At 40.3% G+C, this 26313-nt stretch overlaps 1 protein-coding gene across 3 annotated transcripts in view; it reads left to right on the top strand.

The window, feature by feature from the left end:
* CCDC68 (coiled-coil domain containing 68) overlaps positions 1 to 22138 on the top strand; it is a 58508-nt gene extending 36370 nt beyond the window's left edge. For 2 of the 3 annotated variants that reach the window (XM_061400254.1, XM_061400255.1), the window contains 4 exons: positions 7171 to 7276; positions 8577 to 8660; positions 18354 to 18430; positions 21407 to 22138. In XM_061400254.1, the coding sequence (XP_061256238.1) occupies positions 7171 to 7276; positions 8577 to 8660; positions 18354 to 18430; positions 21407 to 21464 (325 nt within the window). In that variant the 3' untranslated portion in view covers positions 21465 to 22138. Of the gene's footprint in view, positions 1 to 7170; positions 7311 to 8576; positions 8661 to 18353; positions 18431 to 21406 lie in introns of those variants that run through there. The other variant, XM_061400256.1, reaches the window with a different exon arrangement.
* The last annotated feature ends 4175 nt before the right edge of the window (positions 22139 to 26313 follow it).

Genomic DNA, 26313 nt, shown 5'->3' with positions numbered 1-26313 from the left:
TTTAATTTAATCTTTCCATTTTCCTTCCAGAAGTAAACAGAGCTTCCAATTGGTTGCTTGATGTGTCAAGATTACTCCGCCTTTCAGAACTTGTAGGGCTAGAAGTTAGGCTCTAGTATTGCCATAGCAAACCCTGTGGCTCCTTCTTCCATAGAGGAGAACTGACTTTCTCAGGAGTCTCCAGAGACCTTCTCTTAGACTGGTTTCCTGGGTCCTCTGTGTGGCTGTGAGCAGAAGGCAGTTTTCCAACTTCTCTCTCTGCCCTGTGACATCTCAGACAAACACACAGGCCCATTTTAGAGTTATCCTTCAGGGAAACACTTTTGGAGTTTGTAAAGATAAGAAGTGTGTTGGCTTCTCCGTATCTACAGAAGCTGCTCAGGGATGGCACATTCATTAGAGGAGGAAACAGGGTATCTTGAAGATGTGGTTACATATTTTTTAAATGAATTTATTTACTTGGCTGCATCGGGTCTTGGTGGAAGCACCCAGAATCTTCGTTGCAGCCTGCTGGACCTTTCACTGGGGCGCACAGGCTTGGTTAGATGCATGTGGGATCTTAGTTTGCAGACCAGAGATTGAATACGCATCCCTTGCCTTGCAAGGCAGAGTCTTAACCACTGGACTGCCAGGGAAGTCCCGTGGTTGAGTGTTAAAGCATACTTTTGTTTCTAACAGTAGTTTTGAGGGTTCTTTTAAGCCTCCCCACCCCACTTAGTGCCATCACGGAAAATGACAATGGGGAAGATTTTGACCAGCAATAGAAATCCCTGAGTTTGGTTGAAATGTGAGCAGAGCTGTACCCACGTCTTAGCTTATTCTTCACCGTGATCTGTCCTGGGAAAGGTAAGGACCTGGCCTCTCCTGTTCTTGTTGTGATCCTCTCTTCTATTGAGGACTCTCATTTTTTGATGGCCTCCATAAAGGTCTGAAGAAACATCAGATCCCAAACAGCAGGAAACCTGAGTCCCTGTAGAGTCTAGTGTGATTCTTTCACAGTCTCAGAGATTCTCCAGGATGCCCCCGATCTCACTATCTTCTCTCTCTCTAGTGGGAATTCCATGTTGGATTATTCACGTTCCCAGTGTTTGGATATGTGACAGGTGCCCAGAAGCAGCGGCGTCTTCATATATGCAACGTAATTTCAGTTGCCCCTTTCCCTGCATTCTGCTTGTATCTCAGCACCTAGCTCTTCACATGTCCTCTGGAATTTTCATTCCTCTAGATATCGTAATGTATTAATCCCTGGTAATAAATGTGCTTTCAGCTCAGTTGCTCAGTCATGTCCAACTCTTTGTGACCCCATGGACTGTAGCACGCCAGACTTCCCTGTTCATCACCATTTCCTGGAGTTTGCCCAAACTCAGCCCATTGAGTCAGTAATGCCATCCAACCATTTCATCCTCTGACCCTTCTCCTCCTGCCTTTAATCTTTCCCAGCATCAGGGTCTTTTCCAGTGAATCAGTTCTTTGCATCAGGTGGCCAAAGTATTGGAGTTTCAGCTTCAGCATCAGTCCTTCCAATGAATATTCAGGGCTGATTTCCTTTAGGATGGACTGGTTTGATCTCTTTGCTGTCCAAGGGACTCTCAAGAGTCTTCTCCAACATCAAGGTTCAAAAGCATCAATTCTTCGGCACTCAGCTTTCTTTATAGTCCAACTCTCAGATCCATACCTGACCACTGAAAAACCATCGCTTTGACTAGACGGACCTTTACGTCCTGTACGAGGATTTAAAAGTGTTATATTCTGAGACTGTGTAAATGTGGCCACGATTATGCTCTTCATACTCTTTGTAATTATATATTTATGCCCCCTGAATTCTAAGAAATGTAAGATTGTGTACAAAAACTACATAACATAACAATCCTTTAACTGGAAGTAAATTAGATGAGGAAATCAGGGAGATACAGGAGCAGGACATAATGAGGTTAGTCCACAATGAAGCACTACACCTCCTCACAAAGTTTAAATTTTCTAGCAGCCAACCCAGTGAGGAAACTGTGATTAGTTTGGTGATTTGCCATGTCCATGTGACTAAAACCAACCAGTTCTTTGGGAGAAGTCTCTTTTTTAAAAAATATGCCTACAGAGAAGAGAGAACAGTTTCTAGGATTAGCTCATAGAAAGCACCATGAACAATGTGTTCAACTGAACCCTTACAGTAAACACAGAAGCTGTACCTCACAAAATGCTTTTAAAAAGGATACCATGATGTCAGAGAATAATTCGATCAAAGCCATACTCACAGTGAGCAGCAGAAGACATATGAGAAGGTTCAATAATGCTACCTCAGATGAATAGATTTTAAAGTATCCTGACAATTGGATGGAGAGAACTCAATTTCCTTTGACCAAATCTTTGGCAGACATTGGCCAACAGAGAGATTGAGGGTTTGCTTCTCACCTGCTGCTGCTGCCTCTAAGTCGCTTCAGTTGTGTCTGACTCTGTGCGACCCCATGGATGGCAGCCCAACAGGCTCCCCCGTCCCTGGGATTCTCCAGGCAAGAACACTGGAGTGGCTTGCCATTTCCTTCTCCAATGCATGAAAGTGAAAAGTGAAAGTGAAGTTACTTAGTCGTGCCTGACTCTTCGAAACCCCATGGACTGCAGTCCACCAGGCTCCTCCGTCCATGGGATTTCACCTAGTACTTATTATACGGTCATCCCGTGTTACTAAAGACAAAACTGCTTGTTTTCATGTTTCTGCAAGTTAAAGAGAGGGTAACTTCCTTTCTTGCACAGTAAGGACTCTATCATGAAGAAGACCAGAAATGATACTCTGTTCACCATCTCTCCATGGTAAATTGAGAGAGCATCCTCAGTTCCCTTTTTCATCAGGATAGAGCCAAGATTTTCTTCTCTTTTAATTGGGGCTTTTTAGTCTGCTGCCATTGCCATTCCCAGGCTGTGGACTTTCTCAGCTCCAAGTCTGGGATCTTCAAAGAGAAAACCCCGGGAACTCATCCTTATGTTGTTCCCTGGATCCCGGGTCCCAAACCAGTCTTTTCTTTTCTCTCCATCTTTCTTACATACACATGTGCTCAGTTGTGTCCAACTGTATGCAACTCCACGGACTGTAGCCCACTAGGCTCCTCTGTCCATGGGATTGTCCCAGCAAGAATACTGGAGTGGGTTGTCGTTTCCTCCTTCAGGGGATCTTCCTGACCCAGGGATTGAACGTGTGTCTCCTGTGGCTCCTGCATTGCAGGCAGACTCTTTACCACTGAGCCACCTGGGAAGCCCTATCTTTCTTCTTGCTTTTGTTTATATATAATGTTCAGGTTTGGGGTTGTACTTACTGGGAAGAATGGGGAAAAAAACCACATCTTTTGAATCTTCCTGGAAGTGGGAAGTTTTTCCATTTTATTTTAATTTCAACACTGAGTTTGTATTTATATTGAGTCATTGGGAGGCAGCATAAATCCTGGATACAGACATTTGACCTCCTTTCCTAGGCCTGGTCTGTGTTAGATTTCTTCTTGATATTTTGCTTTAGTACATCTTAATATTAAGACTGAGTGCTTCAACTGAAAGATAAATAACAGTGATTAAAGGGAGCTCAAATAGTGGCTTATTTAGTATATTCTCACATTTAAAGACCTTAAATGGATGACTGGGTCTTATATTTACTGAACAAGCTTAAGGGAGATTTTTTTTTTTGCAGCGTCCTTTAATCACTGTTCTAGTGTCTGATGCAGACAATCCTGAAAGCCCTACACTTCCAAGAGTGCTTCAAGAAACACTTTTCTTCCATCTTAAGACCTATTTTTGATTTTTTATTTATCTATGATGAGCTTGATAGTAATATTCTTGTGAAATACACAGGGAAATTTCCCGAGTTTTATATTTTGGGGAGCACATCTACCTACCCCCATCCTTCTAAACACTTTTCACGTTTGGTCCTCAAGTTCTGGGTCATCATAAGACAAATCAGACCATTTTGAATACTTACCTTTACTAATATACAGTATTTTCATATTTTATGAATTTTTAAAGCCAGCCTGGCTGTGCAAAGCATCCAAGTTCTTTCTCATTGTCCCCCAGGAAAGTCCTGAGTCTGACTGCTCTTTCCCTCTTTTCTTTTCTCTTTTTTTCTCTTCTCTCTGGAGCAGTTTTGAACCTTAGCACTAGCTATCGGCCAGATTTCTGTTTGCCTTCTGTGCCTCTTTGATCCATATATCCACAACTCATCTTTTTGTGAAGTGCTTCAAGTCACTTTCTAATTTTTCTGCTGAGTTCCCGTGCCCTTGATTTATAGATGCTCTTTATATATTCTGGATACAGTGCCTTTGTTAGTCATTTACGTTACTGAGATTCTGAGGCTATCTGATTAACTTTCATTTGATGATCAGTAGTTTTAAGGTTTTGTCTAGTCAAACTTATTAGTCTTTTCCTTTGCAGTTAATACTGTTCTGAGTCCTGTTGGGTTGGCCAAAAATATCATATGGAAAAACCCAAATGAACTTTTTTGCCAATCCAGGATTTTAACAATCTTTCTCTATTCCAAATTCATTAAAACACTCTTCTGTATTACCTTCTGAAATTTTTTTGGGTCCCCAGTTTTAACTTACATAGAATTTTTTTTTTGATGAGGTATTCAGTCCAGTCACTCAGTCGTGTCCGACTCTTTGTGACCCCATGGTCTGCAGCACTCTAGGCTTCCCTGTCCGTCCCCAGCTTCCGAAGCTCGCTCAAACTCATGTCCATCGAGTCGGTGATGCCATCCAACCATCTCATCCTCTGTCATCCCCTTCTACTCCTGCCTTCAATTTTTCCTAACATCAGGTCTTTTCCAATGAGTCAGCTCTTCACATCAGGTGGCCAAAATATTCGAGTTTCAGTGTCAACATCAGTCCTTCCAATGAACACCCAGGACTGATCTTTAGGATGGACTGCTTGGATCTCCTTGCAGTCCAAGGGACTCTCAAGAGTCTTCTCCAACACTGCAGTTCAAAAGCATCAGTTCTTCAGTGTTCAGCTTTCTTTATAGTCCATCTCTCACATCCATACGTGACTACTGGAAAAAACCATAGCCTTGACTAGACAGACCTTTGTTGACAAAGTAATGTCTCTGCTTTTTAATATGCTGCCTAGGTTGGTCATAATTTTCCTTCCAAGATTGAAGCCACTTCCAGATGGCTTCAATCACCATCTGCAGTGATTTGGGAGCCTCCAAAAATAAAGTCAGCCACTGTTTCCCCATCTATTTGCCATGAAGTGATGGGACTGGATGCCATGATCTTAGTTTTCTGAATGTTGAGATTTAAACCAACTTTTCCACTCTCCTCTTTCACTTTCATCAAGAGGCTCTTTAGTTCTTCTTCACTTTCTGATGAGGTGAGGTTAGGATTAATCTCCTTTTTCTTTTTTTCCTGTGAGTATCCAGTTATTACAATATCATTTGTTGAAAATACCATCTTTTTTAAAGTAATATTCTGTAGCATCATCTTTGATATAAATTGTCTGTTGGTCTATCTCTGCTGTAAATATGTAAATGTAAAATAAGAGTGGTGTGGTTATAGCATAATTAGTTTTATCAGTCTTCTGTAAATGAACATCTAGATTGTTTCCATTTTTAATATTGTGGACACAATAACAAACTATATTTTATGTATATTTTATGACATATATATGGTATGTAATTGTATAGAACTTTATAGTAGAAATTATTTCATTCCTTAGGATAAATAATGATGGCTATCTTTATACATCATTTGTACTTGTGCAAACATTACTATAGTTTTTTCTATAGCAATTTTTTCTACAGTAAAACAAACTCTTTTTAAAGCTCTCTTAAACAAGACTGAACAAGGGGAAAATTAAGATTGTCTTAAATATTGCAAGTTGCATGAAAGCTACTTGGTTTTAAGCAACTTTATTATATATTAAACAGTATTGAGTGAACCGTAGTGTTTAGTACTGTCCTACTCAGAGCACTCAAAGCCTGGCTCATGGACCATCAAAATCATTGGAACACCAAGAGCATGTTGGAACTGCAGACTCTCAGACCCTACCCCAGCCTGTTGGATCAGAGTATGCATTTAGTAAGATTCCTGACAATTTAATAAGATCTTCCAATACATATTGAGTTTGAGAAGCAATGTTTTAGTACAGGATGTAAAACAATGGAAACTCTTTTTTAAAAATAAGAACAAGTTCTGTAGTGTCACATGAATTTCCACGACCTTTGTAAAATTTGTAGACTATAAAAAGTCAAAACTGTGATTGCATTGGATCTTGGCTACTAATTGTAAAGCCATAATAAGCTAAAATAAAATAGTACTTTGTAAGAACTCATTTTCCAAAAGCACATTCACTTTACCTCTTAAAATGTACCATGCAATCTTGTAGTGCTGTAAAGGTAAGGATTATTATATCTGTTGTACTGAGGCTTAGAAAGATTGTGTGATTCCAAAGTCACAATGCTCCCAAGTTTGGTGGTCTTGCCACAAGGCATTTTGCCTCAAACTCTCGTAATAGTGAAAAGAAGAGAAATAGTCAAAGCTGTGTAATCAGTACCAGTTACCTAAATGGAGCTTTGGGAAAGGATGAATAATCTAAATTCAAACTTCACTCATCTTTCTTCACCAAGGTTGATATGCACTCAAAATATTAGCCAGAATTTAATTTTTTTTCTTGCCTTATTTACAGGTAGTTAAACTAACAAAAACAAGAAACTCCTCCTCCTCCCCTAAAAGGCAAACACAGGCAATTCACTACATATATTAAACCCTGTATCCTTGAAAACTGGTTTCAGATATATACGAAAATTCCTGGCCCTATGTTCTAATCCTACTATCCCATGTAATCATCTGTGTGTTATGGCTGCTAGGTCTATGGAGCTCCCATAGGTGAGACAGATTAGTTATGTCAGTGCTTCATCTGGCTCAGTCCAACTTGACTCAGCTACCTGCTGGAAGGAGGGAAGTCACAGGTGGCCACAGAGGAGCTTTTGACATGAACTGATCTTTACATTCAAGTTCATGTCTGAGCTAATCAGAGGCTGCTTCGTGGCTGTTTGCCTTCATCTGTCTTGTTTGGCGTAAGGCATTCTACCCACTCGTTGCCCAGTAGGAGAGTAGTGTAGGAGGAGAGCTAGGTAGCACAGCTGTAAAAATAGCTGTATAATGCATTAGCAAATCTTTCTTTTTTCCTTTGCATTTCCAGTTGCCAGGATCTTCAAAAGGAGATTTCCCTCCTCCAGGAGCAGATCTCACATCTGCAGTTTGTGATTCACTCCCAGCATCAGAACCTGCGCAGTGTCATTCAGGAGGTGAGGTTAATCAAGTGTGTTTCTCTGGCAGATGGTAGGTTTACAGCGAGAAGACCAAATACACACGCCTTGTCTGGACTCTGCAACTGAGATTCTTCTCCCCACTGACGGTTCCTTTTTATTCCCATGAGACATGGCTCTGTTTTCAGTGTCCTCTTTTGTCTCTTTGCCCACACCTGTGATGTTCTCAATGAAGATCTTTGGGAAATTATATTTACTCTTTAGAGGTTTCAGTGATTTTTTTTTTTTTTTTACAGTGTTCTGAGCCAGGTAATGTACACTGTTCTTTAGAAGATTTTTTAGATTAAGAGATTCAGCCTTCTTAGGGAAGAAATGATCTGTTTTCATTATTTCATGAAAAACGGTTAATTTACATAGGGGGTGTGTTAGCACAGGGATGATTCTGGCCCTTCTTCACTGGAAACATCTCGGCAGGTGAAAGAGGTCGTTGTGGTGGCAGCCAGATGGATGGTAAATTGCACACTCAATTTACGTCAATATTTATATTGATCTGATTTGGGAATTTGCTTTAGACTTAAAACCAGACCCTCATTTTTGTTTGCTATATAATATTCGTTTCTAAATGGAGTCCTTCCAAATAATGCAAATGCCTTTCTAACACAATTGCAGCATTTGTACTTGGTTGGCTAGATCTCACCAAAAGGCCAAAGAGTTGAATCATGGCAATTTGAGAGCCAGGGAGGATGGAGGGGGCATCCCATTTTACAGATGAGAAGGCTGAGGTCCACAGTATTTAAATGGCAGAAGTGGCCTTGGAATCCACATGCTTCCTCTCTCACGGCATCATCCTGGACTTCATCACCCCACCTCCCCATCACCCCCACGTTGCCTCTTAGCAGATGTTCCTCCAAAGCAAAGTGGACTTACCTTAACATGCTGCTGGTTGACCAGATCTCCGCTGCAGGGAGTCGCCCTGTGCCAGGCTGTGGCTTTCCACCATGTCCACCAGCCTCTGCTTCTGCAGGAGGAAAGCATTGTGGGGATGAGTCACAGACAAGGACCCGTGTTGCTTCCTACAGGATGCATCCTGCTGAGCTTGGCTTAGACAGGTTTTCTAGAGATTAAAATGTTTAATCGCACCAGCTGTGTGCTTTCTTGTCCCCAGGTGCCAATTTGTCCTGCTATTTTCTGTAGCCTGCTGAGTCTGCTAATGCTCGGGATTTAATTTTGTTTATTTGATAAACATTATTTGACCACAGAAACCTGTACAATTTCTGACTTAAGGAACTATTCTCTGTTGTCTGGTAAGATTTTTTCATTTCTGTTTCTCAATTCTTAGATGGAGGCCTTAAAAAATAATTTAAAAGAACAAGATAAGAGAATTGAAGATCTGCAAGAAAAAGTTAACATACTGGAAGCCCAGGTAAGGAAGGCATCTATTGTATATTTCGGTGTGAATGTGAGTGTGTGCATGTTCAGTGTATCTGGGAGTCTGTATATGACTGTGTCCTCTGTGTGTGTGTGACACGCCTGTACGTGAGTTCCTTGTGTGATGGTGTACCGGTGTGACACTATGTCCAAGTATGTCTGTATGTGAATGTGTGTGTCTGTGTGATTGTGTGTGACACTGTGATTGTCTGTGGGACTGTGATTGTCTGTGTCTATGTGTGAATGCAGGTGTATGTGTCTGTCTATGAGTGTCTTTTTGTGAATGTGTGTTCATCTTCTATGCATAAGAATTATAGCTTTGCCAGGGAGGTACTCTTAATAATTATTTATTATCAATATCATGGGCTTTCCTGGTGGCTCAGATGGTAAGGAATCTGCCTGCAATGCAGGAGACCCAGGTTCAATCCCTAGGTTGGGAAGATCCTCTGGAGAAGGAAATGGCAACCCACTCCAGTATTCTTGCTTGGAAAATCCCATGGACAGAGGAGCCTGGCAGGCTACAGTCCCTGGGGTTGCAGAGTCAGACATGACTGAGTGAGTGAACACACATCAATATTAAGTCATTGTTAAAGGTTCATTCAAATTTTCAGAAATACTTTCTCTCTTGGGGAGCTCAATGGCACTATCTCTCCATGTAGACTTGAATTAGAAGCTTGGTCAAGGCCCCTGTTGTCAGCCAGAGAGCCAGGCTTGCTGTCTCCTTCTTTACCCCCATCCTGAGACGTCTTCTCTCCTCTTTCTTGGTCCACATCCATCAGGGCATGCAAGCTTTGCCTCAGGGCTCACTGACTTCAAGAACCTAATAGAAATTTTCTTATGTTTCAATGTTTTAAAACTTATCATGAATCTATAATTGACTGTGATACACCGTGATTTTCTGCCCACTCATCCCGTCTTGGGCTGGCTTCCCTGGTGGCTCAGACTGTAAAGTGTCTGACTGCAATGTGGGAGACCCGGGTCTGATCCCTGAGTCGGGAAGATCCCCTGGAGAAGGAAATGGCAACCCACTCCAGTATTCTTTCCTGGGAAATCCCATTGATGGAGGAGCCTGGTAGGCTACAGTCCATGGGATTGCAAAGAGTCGGACACGACTGAGCAACTTCACTGCGTCCCCTCTTGATGGGGAAGCCCTTTTTAGGCGTTCAGCTGCAGTCCTAGGCTGGTGGTGTTCCCCCACTGCCCCTCCGCTCGCAGGAAGCACAGCAAAGCCTCGTGGTTGTTGGAGCGCTTGGGGACGTCTGTGCCTCCCGCCCAGCTTTGCTTGGTGTGCAGTCACCCCTCCTGTCTCTGTTGAGTGACTCTTCACGGGCTGCCTGGGCCTGCTCACCTTTCTACTTCATCCCTCGGTATTGTGGACCCTCTGTGTGTCACGCTGTGCTATTCCGTGAAAAACAGAGATGCTCTGCCTTCCGTGGAAATTTCGTCCTTTGGAGCTGTGCTGCTGCCCTGGACAGACCAGAGAGGAGCGCAGTGATCTGACTCCTAGCACACGCCTCCCCATTCCTCCCAGCTTCACATTCTTTCTGCTTTCCTCAAACAGAAGGAAAAAAGCTGCAAGTATTTTGCATCTTAAGTCTTGTAGCCATCTCCTTGTCTTGCCATTTCTGCCTTCCTAGAGGACCACTGTTGTCTTTATTCTAGAGGGTAAGCTCATGGAATCTTGGGTTTTCCTTAGATTCTCACCTAATCTAGGTTATCAGGAACTGTTTGTTTGAGGCTCACAGCTCTGTTGAGCTGAAAAATGTAGTGACTGTAGAATAGTTGGCTCAGATCTATGTCCACTCAAGCACCTGTAACCGCTTGTCGGTTTACATCCGGTGATGTGATTCAGGTCACATTAGAGCCTCTTCTTCAGAAGAAACGTCTCTAAAGGCATTTCTTCACAGCTTTTCTTACATAGTAGCCTTTGGCAAATGTTATTTATAAAATATTTTCTCTTAACGTATTTTAATAACTATTTTTCTCTTTTTACATAACTAACGTATGTTCATTCATCCTGTACAAAGTAGGAAAGACGGATAAGCAAATATAACAAGAAAATCACTCAGATGTACTGCCCATGGGCAGTTATTCAGCATGGTTATGTCTATCTCTATTTCTGTAGGAATTTTGTGCCTGTTACATACTTGTGTGCATATATTAAAGGTACAGACAATATATGGCACCATTTTATTGTAAACTTTTGTTTCATCAACTTTTTCCATGTCATTAATTATGTAATTAAGTCTGTAAATTCTTACTGAGTGGGTACTGTGGTGTTGGCACTAAGTTTGGGGAAAAAACCAAAATAGACGTGAACCTTCTCTCTGGAATGTAGTATCTAGTGAGGGAGACAGATAGAAATACACTAACATGTAACTAATGGTATCATGGAAAGGTTCTGCAGGAAAAGGATAAGATGCTCAGGCAGTGACACCTGGGTGGAGGAGTGTATGTGGGCCATTTAGGTTGGTGGGTGGGAAGACTCTCTCTAGAAAAATGAATTTCAGTGTGAACTTCGTGGAAATTGGGTGGTAGGGCATGTCAGGTAGCCAGACAGGAGGCCATTGTGGGTGCTTCTAATCTAAGGGGTTAGATCATGAAAGGCCCTTAGGCCATTCTAAGGTATAACAAGAAGGTCTTTGCTTACCAGTCAAATTAAATTAACATTATCCTTTTAATTAGCCACCAAAGTTTCCACCGTACTGTTATGGAATAATCTAATTAACTTCATGCCTACTGTTGGATTGCTTTCCAGGATAGCTTTTTGTAAACAGCAATGAACTCAATGTACTTGTACAAGTACTTTACTGATTATTTGTATAATTGCTTCCTTCCTCAAGATAAAGTTTTAGAAACAGAATTGGTAACTCAAAGACCAGATCCATCTTTAAGATTGTTGGTACATGCTCTGATTTTCTGTGTCTGCTGGGTCAGACATCTCCTTCAGCTGCCACAGCTGCACCTTAGCTCACTTTCAGTCCTTCAGTTCTGACATTTCTGACCTGCTAATAGCCCTCTTTTTTACCCTCTTTATTATTAAGGGAATTGAGCATTTAAAAATCCTTTGCAATTGTTTTAATGAAATCTAAGAAAGTTGGGATGAAAAACACTAGTGCTCAGATTCCCATTTTGAGCTGGGATTCTCCTTCAGATCCAAGTTTATTTGTAATTCAAAGCGGTCAGGTGTGAGGTAGGGATCTAACTTTTTAGTTGTTTCCCTATTGAGCAGTCTGGCCTTCCATCATGAATTTGAAACACCTATGTATCCTAGGCTAAATTTCTACGCTGCGAATCAGTGCCAGTGGTGTATCTGCCTGTTTGGCTCCTTCTGCTTTAATTATCATAATCCATCACTCTCACTCAGTGACGACTCAGCCATGTTTGACTCTGCGACCCCACGGGCTGTAGCCTGCCAGGCTCTTCCGTCCATGGGATTTTCCAGGCAAGAATACTGGAGTGGGTGGCCTCAGGGATTGAACCTGGGTCTCCCGCATTGCAGGTAGACTCTTTACCATTTGAGCTACCAGGGAATTCCATCATAATCTGCAGTACATTTCAATTGGAGAGGTTGTCTTCTTTTTTTGATCTTTCATTATGGTTTTAGGCTCTGGTCATCCCTAATTAAGTGCCAGCCCTCTTCACAGTCAGGGCATCAAGGGTGCTACTGCTTCTAAGTCAATCTTATGTTCTTTAGTTGTGTCTCTATCTGCATCATCCCCAAAGCTAATTTTACTGTCCTAAGTAACCTGCGACCCATACACTACTAAGGCCAATTGGCCTTTTGGTGTAATAGTTAAACCAGAAAAATGTTTTGCTCCCATTGTATTGCTTCTGTATCCTCAAATTTAGCAAATAATTGCTGACTAGCCATTCAGTGTAATAGGAGGAAGCAACAGATTGCATTCCCTTCATGAGACTTCTTGGTTGCATGCAGTCCATCTATACAAGGCTGCAATTCCTATAGCCTCTTCACTAAAAAAAAACCCATAGTGATGGGACAGCATCTCTCAGTACTGCCTAAGATTCTCTGTATGAAGCTGAGTCAAACTACTATTTTTTTAACACTTTTTTACATAAAAAATCTTCAAATTATAGTGGTATTGATGAATGTCTTTATGATTTTGAAATGTATTATCTTCAGCAGATAAATAGTTTCCTGCCCTGCAGGGAATGTTTTAATGCCCATTTCAGCTTTAATAAAACTCATCCAAGCCACATTAATTTATTTATTCAGCAAATAGTTTTGTGTGTTTATGATGTACCAGGAAATGTTCCAAGAGGTAAATATATGGCATAAACAGGACAGACTGTCCTGACCTCATCTAGCTTTATTTTAATTGAAGATGTATACAATAAATACATGAACAAATCAACGCACAGCGTAATTAGGGAGGGGTAACTGCTCCAAGAAGAGCAAAACAGTGTGACAGTTACAAAGTGATGGGAGTCAGGAAGGGCATCTCTGAGCCTGTGCTCTTGAACTAGGTACCTGAATTGAGTGAGTGCTTGATCTGGAGTGAGCCTGTTTCTAGTCTAGCCCTGGTCAGTACTTTGTTAAGAAGGTCTTAAACTGGAGTGACATGTGCAGGGGTGTACTTGCATTACAAACTTAAGACCGTGACCTATTTTGAAATAACAGTGTGAGCTGATTCTGTTTATGAAAAATTGATCACCAGAGCTGAATAACCCTTTTAAAGATGTCAACTTTCTAAACCACATAGACAGCATCTTTTTCTCATCCATAATCAACACACGTGTCTCTTTGAAGGCATGCTGCATATTTCATTTTGTTTAATCCTCAAAGCTACTTTGGGTGAAAGTTATTAATTACTACATTCCCTAAGGGAGTAAACTGAGATTTGGAGAAATTAAGACACTTGTTCAAAATGACTCAGCTGCATTCAAGTCTTCCTGGCTTGAAGCACATGCTTTTCTTCCCCCACTATCTACTTATCTGCGTGATCAAATAAGTGTGTGTGTGTGCAAAATATATACATAGGTATATAAATTTAGAAATGATATTTATTTCTATACACTTAGCATATATATTTAGAAATGAATAGTTATAATGTTAAATTTTCAGGGTCATTTATATGTATTTGGGCCATTGTCACAGCTATTACATTAATTTTTTTTCTATTTTCTAGAGTTTTGAATCATGAAAACAAATACTTTTTTTCTAACCTAGCAGGGATTTTTTTTTTTTTTCCCTCCACAAGGGCAATAAAAATTCACTCATCTAAATCTGCTCTCTTTTTTCTTTTCAATCTTTGAGGATTTTAAACCTCTTTTAAGTCTCACCAGGAAATTTCTGCTTAACTCTGCCAAAATTACTTACTTTTCTTTCTACTTGGTGTATCTTCATCATCTTAATTTACAGCTCTGAAATTTATCTTACATTTCATGCATTTCTAACGTCTTCACTAATGACCTGCTCATATGGAGATGCATCTTCAGAAATTACTCCATTTTCTAGACTTTGAAGAGTATCCTACTTTATGTAATCACCACCATCCCTAAAATTTAATTTACTTCCAAGACTGTTTTTCTAGCAGTTTAAGTATGCAAAAATTCAGTTCTTTTGGAAAACTGTATCAGTGAACTATCCTTGGGTAGATTCAATAATGGTGGACTTACTCTGGCCATTAATTTATAATTTTGTAAACTAATGATATAATTAAAGCATATGAAAGTCCATGAATAAAAATTAAAGACCTAATTCTATTTGATGAAATAAATCACCACAGAAGTTGAAATATGTGAAAATGTCTAAGATGATAACACTTATACTTCTGTATTTTTTGGAACCTAACAACTTGAGAAAGTAGGAGTTTGTTTGGGAAAAACTCCCAATAATTTCTACATACTTGTCCAGCCACAGCAATATTTTTATTCCAGTGCTTGTTGTCATCATGACATTGAGTTTCAGGTTGTGCTTCGTGACTTATAAAGTATTGTACAGAAAGGAGTTTTTCTGAGTCTTGTACTTGGCCCTGATAAATGCGGGCACTTGTTTGGAATGCATATTCAATTTATCTCCATTATACAAGGAACACCTTCATCACCAGTTTGTCACATTCGAAATACCTTTCCTGGTGAGATTTAGGCACTTAACTCTTGAAATATCACAGTGAAATGATTCATGTAGGAAGAATTTTGCTTCATTTTTCATTATTATTCCATGTAGATGCTGAGGGATAAGAAGGTGCAAAGTTCATATCTTGTCTTGGCTTTCCTTAGTTCAGTGGGTCTTCATCTTCACTGCACATTAGTATCACCTGTGAAGTTCTGAGACCTCCAGAACACTGAATGCAACCAAATGAAACAGAAACTTCGGGTGTAGGACCCAGGCATCAGTAGGTTTTAAATCTCCCAGGTAATCCCAATATACAACCAACACTGAAAACCACTCCTTCAGTCCAATAGGCTTTCCTATGTGAGCAGATATCTTAAACCTATCACTTGGCCACCCTGGGTTTCGGATTCAATGGCTTGGTTGGGAATTGAGGATGTGCAGTCTTAATAGGTTCCCAGATCAGATCAGATCAGTCACTCAGTCGTGTCTGACTCTTTGTGACCCCATGAATCGCAGCATGCCAGGCCTCCCTGTCCATCACCAACTCCCGGAGTTCACTCAGACTCACGTCCATCGAGTCAGTGATGCCATCCAGCCATCTCATCCTCTGTCGTCCCCTTCTCCTCCTGCCCCCAATCCCTCCCAGCATCAGAGTCTTTTCCAATGAGTCAAGTCTTCGCATGAGGTGGCCAAAGTACTGGAGTTTCAACTTTAGCATCATTCCTTCCAAAGAAATCCCAGGGCCGATCTCCTTCAGAATGGACTGGTTGGATCTCCTTGCAGTCCAAGGGACTCTCAAGAGTCTTCTCCAACACCACAGTTCAAAAGCATCAATTCTTCGGCACTCAGCCTTCTTCACAGTCCAACTCTCACATCCATACATGACCACAGGAATGTGATGTCCAGTGGGCCTTAGAAAGCATCACTACGAACAAAGCTAGTGGAGGTGATGGAATTCCAGTTGAGCTATTCCAAATCCTGAAAGATGATGCTGTGAAAGTGCTGCACTCAATATGCCAGAAAATTTGGAAAACTCAGCAGTGGCCACAGGACTGGAAAATGTTAGTTTTCATTCCACTCCCAAAGAAAGGCAATGCCAAAGAATGCTCAAACTACCTCACAATTGCACTCATCTCACACGCTAGTAAAGTAATGCTCCAAATTCTCCAAGCCAGGCTTCAGCAATATGTGAACCGTGAACTTCCTGATGTTCAAGCTGGTTTTAGAAAAGGCTGAGGAACCAGAGATCAAATTGCCAACATCTGCTGGATCATAGAAAAAGCAAGAGAGTTCCAGAAAAACATCTATTTCTGCTTTATTGACTATGCCAAAGCCTTTGACTGTGTGGATCACAATAAACTGGGAAATTCTGAAAGAGATGGGAATACCAGACCACCTGATCTGCCTCTTAAGAAATTTGTATGCAGGTCAGGAAGCAACAGTTAGAACTGGACATGGAACAACAGACTGGTTCCAAATAGGAAAAGGAGTTCGTCAAGGCTATATATTGTCACCCTGTTTATTTAACTTATATGCAGAGTACATCATGAGAAACGCTGGACTGGAAGAAACACAAGCTGGAATCAAGATTGCCGGGAGAAATATCAATAACCTCAGATATGCAGATGACACCACCCTCATGGCAGAAAGTGAAGAGGAACTCAAAAGCCTCTTGATGAAAGTGAAAGAGGAGAGTGAAAAAGTTGGCTTAAAGCTCAACATTCAGAAAACGAAGATCATGGCATCCGGTCCCACCACTTCATGGGAAATAGATGGGGAAACAGTGGAAACAGTGTCCGACTTTATTTTTCTGGGCTCCAAAATCACTACAGATGGTGACTGCAGCCATGAAATTAAAAGACGCTTACTCCTTGGAAGGAAAGTTATGACCAACCTAGATAGCATATTGAAAAGCAGAGACATTACTTTGCCAACAAAGGTCCATCTAGTCAAGGCTATGGTTTTTCCTGTGGTCATGTATGGATGTGAGAGTTGGACTGTGAAGAAGGCTGAGCGCTGAAGAATTGATGCTTTTGAACTGTGGTGTTGGAGAAGACTCTTGAGAGTCTCTTGGACTGCAAGGAGATCCAACCAGTCCATTCTGAAGGAGATCGGCCCTGGGATTTCTTTGGAAGGAATGATGCTAAAGCTGAAACTCCAGTACTTTGGCCACCTCATACAAAGAGTTGACTCACTGGAAAAGACTCTGATGCTGGGAGGGACTGGGGGCAGGAGGAGAAGAGGATGACAGAGGATGAGATGGCTGGATGGCATCACTGACCCAATGGATGTGAATCTCAGTGAACTCCAGGAGTTGGTGATGGACAGGGAGGCCTGGCATGCTGCGATTCATGGGGTCGCAAAGAGTCGGACACGAGAGAGCGACTGATCTGATCTGATCTGATCTGACCTGACTAGACGGACCTTTGTTGGCAAAGTAATGTCTCTGCTTTTCAATATGCTATCTAGGTTGGTTATAACTTTCCTTCCAAGGAGTAAGCGTCTTTTAATTTCATGGCTGCAGTCACCGTCTGTAGTGATTTTGGAGCCCAGAAAAATAAAGTCTGACACTGTTTCCCCATCTATTTCCCATGAATTGGTGGGACCGGATGCCATGATCTTCGTTTTCTGAATGTTGGGCTTTAAGCCAACTTTTTCACTCTCCACTTTCACTTTTATCAAGAGGCTTTTGAGTTCCTCTGCACTTTCTGCCATGAGGGTGGTGTCATCTGCATATCTGAGGTTTTTGATATTTCTCCCGGCAATCTTGATTCCAGTTTGTGTTTCTTCCAGTCCAGCGTTTCTCATGATGTACTCTGCATAGAAGTTAAATAAACAGGGTGACAATATACAGCCTTGACGCACTCCTTTTCCTATTTGGAACCAGTCAGTTTCCCAGGGGATGTTAAAACTTGACCTCAGCCTTACGCTTTCAGAACTGCGCCTCCATGCTTTTTGTCTCCCTTTCTCCACCTCGCCAATTTCACCTTGTCTTATAGGCCCAGGTAAACCAAGGAAGTCCAAGGTGCATCCAGATTTGAAATATGATCATATGATATGTTTCTTCCACCTTATATATGATAGATAGGCTGTGTATCATTTACCACTAGTATAGAGAGGAAGAAACAGAGGCTTCGATGAGAAAATTGAAACTAAGGATCCCATGAACCGAAAGAACAGATGGTGCCTGTGTTCATGGAGTTTCTAATCAAGAGATTGCACCAGAAAGACAAATGTGTAATCAATATTGTGGATATCTTTCAAAAGGTTCTTTAATAAAGTTCTTTCATGAAGTTCTTTGCATCTGTCCCTATAAAAGAAACTGTAAAATGAAACAGAGTTCAGCTGCTGAATTTCAGAAGCTAAGCCAAAATACTAAATTTGAATCCCTTGGTAAATTAGGCATTTTTCAAGGTGTGTGTTTTTGGAAGTGATATTTAGGGCCTCAACACGCTTATGTTCTGTGTTCTAACAGAGTGACTGGAACAGCAAACTGACTGCGGAGGAGGAATGTAGGTGTGGGTCAACCAGGATTACTGAGTGTGGGACCAGTAAATGTGCTGCCTGTGTGATCTCTGCACGTTTTGTTTTTTTTGTTTTCAATTTTAGAACAAAGAACTAAAAACCAAGGTGGCGCTCTGGCCTGAAACTCCCGGGACGAAGGTATCTAAGGCTGTCTCTACAAGGTAAGGCCTTTCTTCCCCCACCACCTTCTGGCTTCGTGACCCCTGTTGAACATGTTTGACATTCATCCCACTTGAGTAAGAATCCAGTCCGTGAATACTTATGTAATCCTGTGTTTTCTGTCTGTCTCCCAGTTCTTTGGGAATGGGAACTGTATTGATCTTGCTTACTACTGACTGAATCCCTGAAATCTGATGTATGAATACTTTAGGAATAAATGAATGAATAAATGTAGGTATCTTTTCCCTCCTCTTTGGTATAAAGCAAGCCCAGTCTTGGCTTCAACACTTACTCCAAACAGTACAGATTATCCCCTCTACCATTCTTGTTCCTCCATTGCTTGTATTTTCTGTGCCATTGATAGGCATTTTAATCATAAAAACTGTGTATTTAGTTAAATTTCCATGTCTGTATCTCAAATCAAAGAGATTGTAAATGTCAAGAGGGCAAGAATAGTTCTTTATTTTCCACTTTATTTCCTATATTGTTAAGGACAAGTGTCTTTAATAACTACCTAATAATGAGTGAATGAGGCAGTGATAATGACCCGTAAAGCAATGGAAATGATAGTTGAAACCATCAAATCACTTTCTAATGTTGACAGAATCTGAAGTGACAGGTTGGTGGAAAAAAAGACTTCTGAGTTCAAATCTCATTTCCATAATACTCCATGAAATTATCACTTAAAAGAAAACATAGTCTGTAATTACATGAATCATTTTGAAAGTGATTAAAAACTTCCTGTTCTGGCAGCTTTTAAATTTCCCCGTCTGGTCTCTCTAGGGCAGAAACCCATTTTCTGAAACTCCTCTGCACAGTGCCTGACATGAAGAAATCAGGTCCCCTATGATTAGCATCAGTCTAGGAATTCAGGCAGATCTATCGCCCTTTTCAAAACACCCTGCAACCATGCTTCACTTTGCTAATGATGTATGTAATTAGAGACTAGAGATGGAGCCATTAAGGATCAAGCTTTCTAAAATCTCTGGGCCCCCAGATGCTAAGTTATTAACTTTTTTGGCCAGTAGCCCTGCAGCATCTAATAAAGAAAAATTGAGCCTAAGAAGTGTAATATTGGGTGAAATGCCTACATTTTAGAAGCAACGAAAAAAAAAAAAAAGTCACTTCATGAGGGGAAGAGATGAAGATTTTAGACTAGAAAGGCAAACGTGATGACTTTCCTGGTGGCCTTGTGGTTAAGACTTCACCTTCCAACAGAGGGGATGCAGGTTCTATCCCTGCTTAAGCAGCTGAGATACTGTATACGTCATGGCCAGAAAACCAAAACATAAAGGACAGAAGCAATATTGGAACAAATTCAATAAAGGCTTTTTAAATGGTCCATATAAAAAAATCTTAAAACAGCAAGCCAGACTTTCCAAGGGAAGGGAGGATGGTCAACTTTAGCTCCCTTACTGGGTACATTCTCCTGGAGTCACGGAGCATCATGGCCCCCGTCTCAGCTGTTCTGACCTGGAGGGAATGGAATCAAGAGTGGAGCAACGGCGGGAGCAACAGGTGGTCTCTGTATTGACCGTATTGAGTGCTGAGACTCGGGCTGGTACAAGGAGGATGAATTTGAGACAGTGACTTCTATGGCCAATCCTTTTAGCTTCAGTTAATTCATAAGGGTAGTTTTAAAGACTTTTTTCCTCCTGTGACTTGGGAAAGGCCAAATGGGAAAGTTTCCTAATTGAAGCAGGGAAACTGGACTGAGTATGACCTTTGGTTTATGATTTTTTATGAAGTTCCAATAGTAATGATGTGTCTATAATGGTTGCTAAGCCGCTTCAGTCGTGTCCGACTCTGTGCGACCCCATAAACAGCAGCCCACCAGGCTCCCCCGTCCCTGGGATTCTCAAGGCAAGAACACTGGAGTGGGTTGCCATTTCCTTATCCAATGGCAGCTCTCATATTTGCAAAATGAAATCTGACCAATTGGTTGTTTGAGAACATAAGTGGTAGTATGGTTTGGTAAATCTAGAGTCACCAAAATAAAATGGAATTATAACTTTAGAGAGGAACTGAAATATAAAAGTGGCCATTCTTGCAAGGAAAAAAAGAATCACACACATTTAAAATTTATCTTGGCAAATCTCTTAAATCACTTTTGAAATAGAGTTCTGCGCTATTTTTCAATAAGTACAAAAAACAAGGATTTTTTTTTTGAGCATTAAAACATATAGATGTTTCTTGAATTGAACACCAGAGAAATGGTCTTCTGGATATTAAAGATCATTGTTTGAAAATAGCAAAAGAGCAACAATAAAATACGTATGTATGTATATATATATGTATATGTGTGCACACAGATATCAATGTGCATGCATATAAATATGTATATATATTTGTATATATATATATTAAACTAGATTCACACACTGAGGAGAGAAGTTTAGGCTATGATAAACCCATAGAACTAAAACATTGTGAGGGAACAGTTGATTCATGTGTTCCATCTCAAGTCACTCTGGTGCATGTCTTCACTGAGTAGAAGGGCAAATACACTCTCCCTCTTCCTCATCCTGTTCTCTTACAGCTGGATGCCTTTACATAAGGTAATGCTTCCGTAGGGCTTCCCTAGTGGATCAGTGGTAAAAAATCCACCTGCAATGCAAGAGATGTGGGTTGGTCCCTGGGTCGGGGAGATCCCCTGGAGGAGGGCATGGCAACCCACTCCAGTATTCTTGCCTGGGAAATCCCATGGACAGAGGAGCCTGGGGGGCTGCAGTCTGTGGAGTCACAAAGAGTCAGATACAACTTAGCAACTAAACAACAACAAGGCTTCCATAACATGCTTTCTGCTGTGTCTCGTGGGGAACTGGAATCAATCGATTAACCATCATTTCTTAGGTTGAAGCAATTAATAAAGGCTTGGCAGCACAGCAGCAGCGGTGATGGTGATGGCGGTGGCACTCCAACTGTATCAATCACGGTTTATGTGCCCGATTTTGATAATCGTGTGGTCTTTTCTACAGTGAACTGAAGACTGAAGACACAACCCCATATTTGATGTTGGTTAGACTACGGAAATGAACTGGCTGGCTGGAGATCTGAATGAGAAAGACTACTACTTGGGTCTTATTTGTTCCTTGAAATGGTCTAAACACATATTAAAATGGTTCAATGCCAGTATTGAATGGAATTTGTTGTATTGTATTCAGTGTATACATCAATAGCTTTGCAGGAAGATGTTTCATAAAATCAAACAAAGGAAATACATATTCAAGGAAAAGAACTCTTTCTTCAAAACTTATTAAATGGATGAAGAAACTGGATGCCTTCCCATGATGGAAGATGAATTTTGTTTACACTAAAAAAAAACTGAATCTTCTTTATTTTTATTGTTTGCAAATATTTGCCTAAGGGACTGGTTATGACCCTTTGATAGTGGTTTCTATGTAGAGTCATCATCCCTTGGTATCCATGGGGCTTGGTTCCAGGAGCCCCAACGGGTACCAAAACCCATGTGGATGTGGCTGGTCAAGCAGTTTCCACACCTGTGGACTCAGTCAGTCCTTGGTGAGGGTCCTGCAGGTACAGAGGGCCGACTGTGTAAATGTAGGGAAGAGTGTACAGGCATACTTCCTTTCATTGTGCTTCACAGACATTCTGTATTTTTTTTTTTCTGACAATTTGAAGGCTCATGGCAACTCAGCATTGTCAGATGATGGTTAGCATTTTCTGACAATAAAGTGTTTTTAAGTTAAGGTATGTATACATTTTTTAGACATAATACTATTGCACACTTAACAGGCTATGGTATAATGTAATATATAACTTTTACATGCACTGGGAAAGCAGAAATTTCATGTGACTCACTTTATTGTGATGTTCTTATTGTTTTGGTGCTCTGGAATCAAAGCTGCAATGTCTCTGGGTGTGTGTGTGTGTGTGTGTGTGTGTGAATAAATGATATACTTTAAAGTTGACTTTTGGATAATAAGTAATGTCTTACCATGATGTAAATTCATCTCCTAACCCATGGTTAGTTGGGAGAGTTATTTTCTACTGGATTAAGGGTAGAAGAAGGAATACGTTTTTTTAACTAATTCCCCCACCCATGCAACCCTCCAAAGCTGAGAATCCTGGCTGCTTCACCACAGTTTAGGAGGTTGTTGTTCTTCACTTGGGATTGATCTTTGGTTACTAGAGGCAACTCACATATCAGCACAAAGAAATGCACTTTGTAATTCTGCCGTTGTGACTAATTTTCTTTTCGATCTTCGTTAATATTATCTAAGTAAAATGTTTAGGGGGATGAATAGAATATAATGCTCTGAGTTCATACCTCCATAAAAAGGTTTTATTAATACTATGGATTGAAAGGAACAGTGGTTGCTGTCTGTAGTGAGGAAGAATCTGAGTTCATGAACTTGGAATGATGTGTCTACTGCTTTTGTGAAAGTGTGTTTCAATACATGCATTCATTACAGGTGGAATTTGTGGTTATATAAGTAAAACAAAAGTCTAACTTAATGCAAACACACTGACACTCAGGAAAGCAGAAAACACTTCAGCTAAAGGCATAATGGGAGAACTTCATTATCCTCAAAGGTGAATCACCTGTAGGCTTTTTGATCCCTCTCTTTGGTGTATAACTCTGAGCATTTTCTCAGGAAATGCTTCATGCCTTTCAAAGTGGAATGTGAAACATCTATTGTCTTTGTAAGTTCAGCAAAGTACTGTAATCCTTGCAGTGCTGCCTAACTCTATGTGTGAGTTTCATAACTTCTTGTTTTGATTGCTTTCTAGTTTTTAAGGTGTAGTTATCTAATAACGTTTAGGACACAGTCACCCTCTGTGTTAGTCGCTTCAGTTGTGTCCGACTCTTTGTGACCCCGTGGACTGTAGCCCGTCAGGCTCCTCTGTCCATGGGATTCTCCAGGCAAGAATACCGGAATGAGTTGCCAAGATCTCCTCCAGGGGATCTTCCCAACTCGGGATCAAACCTGGGTCTCCTGCATTGCAAGCAGATTCTTTACCATCTGAGCCACCACGGAAGCCCAGTCACCCTATGCCAGGAACAATTCTAAGTACTTCACCTGTATTAATTGCTTTAATCCTCCCAACAAGCCTCTGAAATAGGTCATATTATTATCCCCATGATTCAGAGGAGGATACTGTGAGTGAGCAAATAATTTTTCTATCGGCTGACAATGGAGTAAACATTTGAACCTTTTGATTTGGCTTCTGATAACATCTGCGTGCTCACTTGATGTTCTGATACTTGCCACCATAGAAATGTCTCTCTTCTTGCTATTTAAACCAACACACCTCTTCTGTTGGCTTTCTTCGCCACCATGTGGATGACACTGAGAAACAGTACATCGAGGAAATATTTTGCTGAGAATTGGTCTTTTACCGGTTGGTCTACCTTGCAAGTACTTAGTTCTGAAAAACTTCTCTGCTAAAACTGCCTATTTTAACTTTATTATTCATGCCTTTATGCCACATTGAGGATTTTTGGTCATACATTTCCTGGCACATGTGTAGGGATATTGGGATCATGAAATCTGCTTTAAGCATCTGCAGAGTGGTAGGAAATTTCACTTTTCACTTGGAGATCACTTAGGTTCCTCTTACACCCCAACCATTATGCTGGGTTGCAATAAATCTGGGTTGTAATTAATGTGAGTTTTTAAAATGGATCCACTTAACTGACCTAACAACCTTGATGATTTACATGAAAATAATGTATTCTCAACTCAAAAATGGAAAGACATTGTTGGGTTTTATTTGACTTCCACTATACGCATTTTTGAACATGGAAGTACAGTTCAATAAAATAAAGGTAGGATCTGCTTACATGATCTTCATCTCCACTTTGGAATGGTATTTGGATCTCTTGAGAATAAGAATAAACAGCTTCAGAAGCCTAAAAAGATCTGCTCTTCAAGTACAAAGGTATTTTTTTTACTAACATAAGTAGATTATTTATTTGTCATGTGTGGATTATTTCCTATATCCTCATCATTTCAGCTTTATCATTTGAATTGTTTCTTTAAATAAACATTGCTGAGTGACAAAACAAATCATTACAATGGAGAATGAAACTTGAGTCTAAAAATAGTGCCACACAGAAAATACAAAAACAAAAAACCAAACCATTAACTAAATGGTAGTCAAAATATTTGTACTTATAATTATACTAATCAATATATTGGATAAGAAGGTCTGAGGTGGGCTTTGAAATAAATACATGAAGATGAGAAATGAAGTTTCATTTCACTTTGATTACATATATTGTTATAAATTATCATTAAGAAGTGCTTAAAAAATTGGTATGCTGCTGCTAAGTCACTTCAGTGGTGTCTGACTCTGTGCGACCCAATAGACGGCAGCCCACCAGGCTCCCCCGTCCCTGGGATTCTCCAGGCAAGAACACTGGAGTGGGTTGCCATTTCCTTCTCCAATGCATGAAAGTGAAAAGTGAAAGTGAAGTCGCTCAGTTGTGTCCGACTCTAGCAACCCCATGGACTGCAGCCCACCAGGCCCCTCCGTCCATGGGATTTTCCAGGCAAGAGTACTGGAGTGGGGTGCCATTGCCTTCTCCGTATACCATTTGAATAATTGCTTATTATATGCCTTATAATAAAGAAAGCTGATGTCATTTTGTGGGTTTTGTTTCTTGTTACATTAAAATTATTATGCGTAAATTAAGCAGTTATTACCTGACTGTTCAAGATAATATAATCCATAATTTTTGTCAGTGAGCAGATATTTAGATAGCACCTTGAATTTTTCTCCTAATTTTATCTGAATCCAAATTAATAGCAAAACTAATCTATTAAATTTTTATTCTAAATTTGAGAAAATGGTAGCATTATAAAATTAAGAACATACAGACACTTATCAGATTCATATTATTTCACTTTGAAAATTCTTACTTGACTTGATCCGAAAATAATTCGAGGATCTTCATCAATATCAAAGTAGGGACCCAATCTTTCAGTAAGTAAAAACTCTTTAAACACATAAAATCATTATCATTCCTTTACTTCCTTTCTGCCTTCCTTCATATTGGAGTATAACTCAACAATAAAAATAAACCACAAATACGGCAACTATGGATAAATGTAAAATTATGATACCTGAAAAAAAAATCCAGAAAAAAGAGGACGTATTCAATACCATATGATTTTCTGGGGACAGGGTGTAAAGCAGTATTTGAGGATAGGCATAGAGGGAAAGAGTGCGAAGGAGTACAGAGGAACATTGGGAAGTAGTAGTGTTTGTATCTTAAATTTTGTTCTAGCCAATGTATTCTTTTTTACATTTTTTGTTGGAATATAGTTAATTTATAGTGTTGTGTTAATTTCAGGTGTACGGCAAAGTGAATCAGTTATACGTATACATATATCTTCTCTTTTTAGATTATCTTCCCGTATAGCCATTACAGAACATTGAAAGGAGCTCCCTGTGCCATACAGTAGGTTTCTGCTAGTTTTATTTTATATATCGCAGGGTCTGTTTAAATCCCAGTCTCCCATTTTATCCCTCCCTCCCTTATCCCTTGTGACCATGTTTGTGATCTGCATCTGTGGCTCTATTTCAGTAGAGCACCATGTCTTTAAGATTCACTCATTTCTTATTTCACTAAATATTTATTGAGGCTCCCTATTTGCTAGGCCCCTTCTGGATGCCAAGGCAACAGCAGTGGGGAGAGGGGAGAGGGTGCATGTGGTAGGGAAGAAAGAAAAGGGGAAAATCTCAGTCTTCATGGAAATATCTTCTAATGATGAGGAACAGATAATACACTCAGGGAAGTCCCATGGACTGTGAAGAAAAGTGAAGCAGAAGATAGGCATAGGGAGTAACCAGGGGTGAAGAGCTGTAGTTCCAATTTTTAATTGACTGATCTTTGAAACTATTACTGTGAATG

Source organism: Bos javanicus, chromosome 24 (assembly GCF_032452875.1).
Source record: "Bos javanicus breed banteng chromosome 24, ARS-OSU_banteng_1.0, whole genome shotgun sequence".
Classification (NCBI taxonomy): Eukaryota; Metazoa; Chordata; class Mammalia; order Artiodactyla; family Bovidae; genus Bos; species Bos javanicus.
This window is presented reverse-complemented; position numbering and strand designations above follow the sequence as displayed.